The sequence below is a fragment of the Eumetopias jubatus genome, unplaced genomic scaffold (genome assembly GCF_037043125.1).
Source record: "Eumetopias jubatus isolate StellerSeaLion01/CBP00866 unplaced genomic scaffold, mEumJub1_p1.0 scaffold_17, whole genome shotgun sequence".
NCBI lineage: Eukaryota > Metazoa > Chordata > Mammalia > Carnivora > Otariidae > Eumetopias > Eumetopias jubatus.
Window position 1 is genome coordinate 28,694,015 of NW_028274823.1, and position 7,082 is coordinate 28,701,096.

General features: G+C 63.3%; 1 protein-coding gene and 1 pseudogene across 1 annotated transcript; one reads left to right on the forward strand and one right to left on the reverse strand.

Annotated features, from left to right (window-relative positions):
- The first annotated feature begins 2,810 nt into the window (after positions 1–2,810).
- On the forward strand, positions 2,811–4,355 carry LBX1 (ladybird homeobox 1). Its single transcript, XM_028098468.2, has 2 exons — positions 2,811–3,135; positions 3,835–4,355. The coding sequence occupies exons 1-2, from the start codon at positions 2,811–2,813 to the stop codon at positions 4,353–4,355; spliced, it is 846 nt and encodes a 281-aa protein (XP_027954269.1).
- Positions 4,356–5,786: 1,431 nt separating this feature from the next.
- LOC148162149 (uncharacterized) lies at positions 5,787–6,823 on the reverse strand (annotated as a pseudogene).
- Between the last annotated feature and the right edge of the window lie 259 nt (positions 6,824–7,082).

The following is a 7,082-nucleotide window of genomic DNA, read 5'->3' on the forward strand; positions in this document are numbered from 1 at the left end:
TTTGGGGTTACGGCAGGAAAGGGCTGGGGTGGGGAGCAGAGACTGAGGCAGGATCCTGAGAGCAGGAAGTGAGAGGAGAGGGAAGACCCCTCAGGCTCTCCAAGCTTCCAAGCCAGCAAAGGTCATCAGGCTCCTGGGCCCCTTCTCCCTCAGGTCCCTCTCCACCTTTCTCAACTCTGACTCCACTGTTGCTGGACCCAGCATCCCCTCGTGGCTTCAGAGCAGCACTGATGCACTAGAGACAGGCCTGCTTTGAGGACAGTTCTGCCACTCTTGGGGAACTGAGAATCCCACTCTCCCCATTCCTGCCTCTGAGCACCTATCCTTGCAAATGCAGGAAAGAGGGTGAATAACTCTTCCCAATACTCCCAAGCAGGGCGAGGGCAGGCACTGCATCCCAAACAGGAATCTTTTCTCCATCACTGTCCCCTTTTCTCTGGGGAGCTGCAAGCCATGTTCCAAACAAACAACTAAACAGGACATAAAGAAACCAATCTCTGCTGTGCGGAGGCCCCTCTGCCCGAGCTGGAGGCATCCCGGGAGAGAACCTGTCCCTGGCCCCTGCCCTGCAGCCCAGCTTGGCTTCCTCCCTCTCTGGGGAAGTATGAGGGGGTCCAAGAAGCCCAAAAGGTCCTATTCTCCCACCCTAACCTCTAGGCTGGGCCACAGTGCCCTGCACTGGCCTCTCTGGGCTCTTCTCTTGACTAAGCAGGGCTACCAGAGCGCACTGCCTGCCCAGGAGTTTACAAACAAAGCCAGGAAAAGGGCTGAGGCTGTATGAGGGGAGGGAAAGAGCTCCCTTGGCTCCAGCCCCTCTTGCTCCGCTCCTTTCTTCAGGGGCAGACGGGCAAAATTAGGTGGTGGGGCCAACGCCCCCATACAAACCAGGGGAGGGAAACAAGAGTAAAAAGAGCCTGGGGGTACAGCCCCTTTGGGTGCCTCTAGGGAATGAAAGACATAGGTAGGGTTCAAACACGCCTAAATACCCACAGGTTACATATGTTTACACAAATACACACATTGCGAACCCCACACAAATGTACACATTCAAAAACGTAAACACATTCAAATACCGATGGCGCACAAATGCTTGCCTGATGTACACAGAGTCGGGCCCATAGGGTTCCCAGCCCCCAGTCCGACTCGAACCCGGCTTCCCCGCGGGTTCCTGGGAGCGCAGCCCCAGCCTTGGCCCGGCCCCCTCCGGCCCCCGCCCCGCATCCGGAACAGCTGGACTCGGGCGGTGTACTGGAGCCCGGCGCTGGGCTGGGCGGGGCCGGCAGCGGGGCCCGGGCCGGGGCCTGGGCAGAGCTCAGCGGGGAGGCCCCGAGCCGGCCCCGTTAGCCCAGGCAACCGGCCCGGCTGCCCGGTCGGGCGCCGGTCACCAGGCGGTCCCGTGGCCCCAGTCGGCCGGGAGAGCCGTGGCCCGAAGAGTGTGCAAGACCGCCGGAAGAGGTAAGGTTGTCGCTTCGGGCTCAGGCCGGTGGAGAGGTGCCTGGAGCCACCAATAACTCCCCCCTCCGCCTCTCGGCTGGGGAAGACTGATTCCTCTGGCTGACCCCCTCCCCTCGACCCCTGGGGTCCTCCACCCCTGTCCCGTGTCGCCTCACCCAGGGCTGCAGTACCCGCACGGACCTCCCGCGGGCCAGCCTGGAAGCTGCAGATTCCCTCTCCCCAGGCGCATGGACCAAGGCCGGGGGTGACGGACAAGGAGGGTCGACGGGTAGGCACGCTGGGTCCTTGATCTCAGCTCGGCAAAGTCCGCACTGGGCGGCGGCGGGGCCCACCCAGGCTCCTGGTCTTACCTGGCCCGCGCGGCGGCCGCGTCCCTCTCCGGCTGGGCTCACGCGGCCCTTCTCGGGCGCCAAATCCCGGGTCGGAGAGCCCGAGACCTCCGGGCCAGCGCTACCATCACAGCCAGGCCGGCGGGAGGCGGGTGCGCCGGGAGCGAGGCTTGCAGTTTGGGGTGGGGGCGGCGGCTTTTGAGTCGCCCGAGGTTCGGGTGCAATAAAGGCGCCGCTAATGTAATTTACAAACAGCTCGGGCCGAGAGCGGCGCAGCGCCCGGACTGACAGGCGCATTAGGCAGGCTAATTCCAGCCGGCTCCTCCTACCCCCGGCCCGCTAATTAATGAGCTTCCCAACTTAGAGCCGCTTGCATTGGACAGACAGAGAGTGAAAGAGAGGGCGAGGGAGAGGGAGAGAAGGAGAGAGACGGGGGGGAGCAGAGAAGAGAGAAGAGAGAGAGGGAGGGAGAGAGAGAACAGGAGGAGAGAGAACAGAGAGAAAGAAGAGAGAGGAGAAAGGGAGAAAGGAGAGAGAAATAGAGAAGTGCCGTTGCAGATAATTGATTACTCCTCGATCAAGGCTAACTTGTTAGCAATAGTCAATTGCCCCATCTCTCCGCCTCCCCTCGCAGTACGGGATCGGCGCCCTCGCCTCGGCTTTTCCAACTGCCGCCGCCAGGACCCGGGGCCAGGAGCCGCCGCGGAGCCACCTGACACCTTTAAATAGCACCGGGGCTGGCGAAACTGGAGCCCCGCGCGGCGCGCCCCGGCTCGGGCCCCGGATTGCTGGAAGCCCCGGCGGCGGCGGCGCCCGCGTCAGCGCCCTCCTTCCGGGGCCCCGTGCAGCTCTGCTTGCCTCTGCCGCTGCGCTAATCGGCCCCGCGCCCGGCCCGGCGCCTGGCCCGGCGCGGCCTTCTTCCCGCCCGCCGCTGCCGCCCACCCGCGCCGCCCGGCGCCCGAGCTGCCCGCGGGCTGGGTCCCCGCGGCCCGAGCCGCCCCGGCCGGGCCCCCAAACAAGGCCGAGATGACTTCCAAAGAGGATGGCAAGGCGGCGCCGGGGGAAGAGCGGCGGCGCAGCCCGCTGGATCACCTGCCGCCTCCCGCCAACTCCAACAAGCCGCTGACTCCGTTCAGCATCGAGGACATCCTCAACAAGCCTTCTGTGCGGAGAAGTTACTCGCTGTGCGGGGCGGCGCACCTGCTGGCGGCCGCGGACAAGCACGCGCCGGGCGGCTTGCCCCTGGCGGGCCGCGCGCTGCTCTCGCAGACCTCGCCGCTGTGCGCGCTGGAGGAGCTCGCCAGCAAGACCTTTAAGGGGCTGGAGGTCAGCGTCCTGCAGGCAGCCGAAGGTAGGCGCCTCCGCTGGGTTCCCCTGCGCCCAGCACCCCAGGACCCGCTCCCTGTGCCCCACTCTTTGTACCCTGTGTCTCTGCCCACCTCCTCCCGCGCCTGCTGTCAGGGCCCTCCAGCCCAAGCCGCTGCCGCTGGGAGTGGAAATGAGTGGGACAGGACCCAAACCCTATTTCCTAGGGACCTCTGGATAGGCCAGAGTCGAGTGACCCAGGAGGGGTGGCGGGAACCCAAGATCTCTCCGCAGTTTGCCTGCTCTGCTTGGCTCCCTCCCGTTCCCAGTGGCCTGGGCGCTCCTCGCCCTGTTCCTGGGTTGGAGAACTGAGAGCCTTTCAGCTAGGGCTTTTTATGGGTAGGGGTAGAGTCAGGGTGATTGGGAAGAGGTGTGGAATCAACATTCACCCAGCAGTCGGGGCGTCCCTGTCTGGCTCCGTTGTGCTCTAGCGACCTCGGGTCTTTCAAATCAACTCTTAGGTGGGGAGCAGAGACTAAAACAATTTTTCCTTGAGACTTCCGGTAGACAGTTCTCGGGGAAGGTTTGCCTTAGGCGAGGCTTGTCCTAGTCCGGGAGGCCGAATCAAATCTGAGAAGGGAACTGCAACAGACCTCAGGCCGGATGGGCCTGGGTGGGGTGAACGAGAGCCGGGGTGTGGTCTCCTCTCCCCTGGCGCAAGCCTATACTTATGGTTTCCTCGCAGGCCGCGACGGGATGACCATCTTCGGGCAGCGGCAGACCCCCAAGAAGCGGCGAAAGTCGCGAACAGCCTTCACCAACCACCAGATCTATGAGTTGGAGAAGCGCTTCCTCTACCAGAAGTACCTGTCCCCCGCTGATCGCGACCAAATCGCGCAGCAGCTGGGCCTCACCAACGCTCAGGTCATCACCTGGTTCCAGAATCGGCGTGCCAAGCTCAAGCGGGACCTGGAGGAGATGAAGGCCGACGTGGAGTCCGCCAAGAAACTGGGCCCCAGCGGGCAGATGGACATCGTGGCGCTGGCCGAACTCGAGCAGAACTCGGAGGCGGCGGGCGGCGGTGGCGGCGGCTGCGGCAGGGCCAAGTCGAGGCCTGGCTCTCCGGCGCTCCCTCCGGGCGCCCCGCAGGCCCCCGGCGCCGGGCCCCTGCAGCTCTCTCCTGCCTCCCCGCTCACGGACCAGCCGGCCAGCAGCCAGGACTGCTCAGAGGACGAGGAAGACGAAGAGATCGACGTGGACGATTGAGCCGCGCCCGGGATCTTCCGCCGCTCCGGGCTCCTAGCGCCGGTACGCCCGCCGCCTCCCGGACCGCCGAGGGGAGCTGGGACCTCCTCTGCAACTCCCGCCTTCTCCTCCCCCGTCCCGGGCCCGGACTCAGCTCCCGGCAGCCGCCTCCTCCCTCTCGAAGCAATAAACCTGGGCTGGCCGGCCGGGCCGGCCGCCGCGCACGGCCTCCGACGCCCCGGGAGCCCTCGCCGTGCAATTCTGTATGGCTCCTGTATAAATATTTAAACTTATATAGCGGGTTCTTCCCACCTCAGCCTGACTTTTTTCTTTCTTTCTTTTATTTTTTTAAATCTCGGAGATTTCCATGTTTTCAAAGCTCTCAGGCTGCTGGGTTTGCTGAGGGAGAGGCAGTAGGGAGGGTAACGAACACTTAACCCCGCGGTCTGGAGGAGGGGGCCCGCCCCGACTGTTTTGATTTTTCTCTGCATGTGGCGAATGCACTGGCCCTCTTCCTCCTCGCCTCCCTAGGCCTATTGCAGTTGACTTCTTTTATTTCCTTCTGCCCCTTTTCCCCGCGTGGGAAGGGGCTGAGGGGGACAGCCGGGTCCTGACTTGCAAGTTTCAAATCGATCTTTTCTCTCCCCTATCCCCGACCCCAGAAGTCCGTTTTCGATGCCATTTCTGCCTCCCGATGCCCACTGACGCTATTTTTAAGATTCCTCCTCGCCCTCTCTCGTTTTCCTTGGATTGACTGCTGGGGTCCGGGTCTTCAGGACAAAGCAGGGGGAAATCCAACCAATCAGCCAACTAAAATGGAACCCAAAGCCCTAGAATTATTTTTTACTCTTTTTAGAATTTTTTTGCATGTGACAGAGACCGAGAGGAGGCCACCCGAAGTCCTTGTCCCACCTCCTCCGCAGCCCTGGGTCTGACTGCAGTCTCCAACGCCCGCCCTGCTCCTGCTCCTAGCTCCACTTGGCCAGACAAGGGTGACTCGATGAGGGTGGGTCCTGCGTGCCCCTTCCCTGCTCCTGCCCTGCCCTCTCCGCCCCAGACTGTACCCAAGGCCTCTTTCTCCGATAAATAAAGTCTTTGCCATTTTACTAGAACCGGGGGTGACCGTGTCTGAATGAGTGGGCCCTATTCAGGGAAGCCGCGGCCGGCTCCGTGTCTCGCCACTGGTCGCTGCTGGCTGCCCAGGCCTTGGCAACTTGGAGGAGTTTCGGGGCAGGCGCAAGGATAAGGGGTGAGGGGAAAGCAGGAGGAGAAAGTGCCTCCCACCCAGAAACACACGGAAGCTACCAAATTGGGGGTGCGGGCGAGAGAAGCGGGCTTCGCCAGGTCCGGGTAAAAAGTGAGGCGTGCACTGCTGGGAGAAAGAGTGCATACACTGGGGATGTCACGGGTGGAAAATTAATTTTGGGGGGGAAAGATGGGTAGGTGGGGGGACTAGCCCTGCGTCTCGTGCATCCCACCCCCACCCCAGGGCATTCCTCTCGTGTTCTGTGGGCCACGGGCTAAGCACCCGGTGTACCGCAGGTATAGCTCAGTTGGCAGCAGGGTGCAGCCTGAGGCCTCCCAAGTTTTGGTTTCGCCGGAGGGCCTTGCCCTTGGGGGAGGGAGGAAAATGAGGCCAAAGGCACCAAGGGCAAGCTGAATTGCGCACGCGGGCACAGGGACGTGTGAGCCCGAAGCGTCTGAGAGTTGGGGTGAATTTCTGGTAACATTCACAAATTCTGGGCCCCCCTGAACTCGGCTGGGGGCAGAGGTCAATCTCCCCAGGACTCTCTGGGGTCCCGGCGCCCTGAGGGCGGCTGGGGCAGGGACGCAGGCAGCTTTCACTTTTCCGGACAGAGCGGGTTTCTCTCTGGGCTTTTGTTGTCGCGGGGCTGGCGAGTGGCCGCTGTCACCAAAGGAGGGTCCCGCCTCCGGGCCGCTCGGCTCTCTTTCTCCGCAAAATTGATGTGAGAAATGCGCATCTGGTCTCGGGCAGGCGATGGGGCCCCGGGGTCTGAGTCGGGAGCGTGCGTGTCCAGGAGGAAACTAAGAGACAGAAACAGAAGAAGGAGCACAGAAAGACACTCCAAAAGCAGAGCGAGAAAGCGGGAGTCGCGGAGACGGGGATGGGGGGGGAGAAAGAGAAAGAGGGAAAGCTTCACACGGGGAGACAGACTGAGAGACCGAGACGGAGAAGAAGGGAATGGAGAGGGAATGGGAAAGGGTGAGAAGAGAGAGCAGAGAACGAAAGGAGGAGAGGCGGCAGGGCAGCCAGGCGGGCGTGCGGCCGGTTCCTCCCGGGCGACATAAATCGCCCTTTCTCAGGATGGATGGGTCTGTAATTCGGAGCGCGGACCATGAAGGCCGGGACGAATGGACCCGGGCGGCCGCTGACAGGCGACAATAGCCGGGCCCAGCCCCCCGCGGCTCCGGGTGCGGGCGCGGCCGCGGCCCTCCGCAGCCCAGAGCGCGCCGGCGCTGGCGACCATATGGTTTTTGAATTTTCTTCACAATTTGTAGACAATTTGATGGATTAGGTCCCCGCGCGCGCCTCCCCGGCACAAAGGCGGCGCGGGGACCGCGGAGCGGCGGTCACCCGGGCATCTGCGCCCGCCGTGCGCACCCCCGCCCCCGCCCGGCCCCCGCCCCGCGCCCGGAGCCCGGGGCCGCCCGCCCAACACGCCCATGAATCCCAATGAAGCGGCCCTGGCACCTCCGGCCGCTCGCAGCTTCGCGGCCCCGGGCCGG

Coding starts and splice junctions, on each gene's coding strand:
- LBX1 (XM_028098468.2), top strand. CDS start 2,811: ATGACTTCCAAAGAGGATGGCAAGGCGGCGCCGGGGGAAGAGCGGCGG. Junction 3,136..3,834: donor CGTCCTGCAGGCAGCCGAAG/GTAGGCGCCTCC, acceptor GTTTCCTCGCAG/GCCGCGACGGGATGACCATC.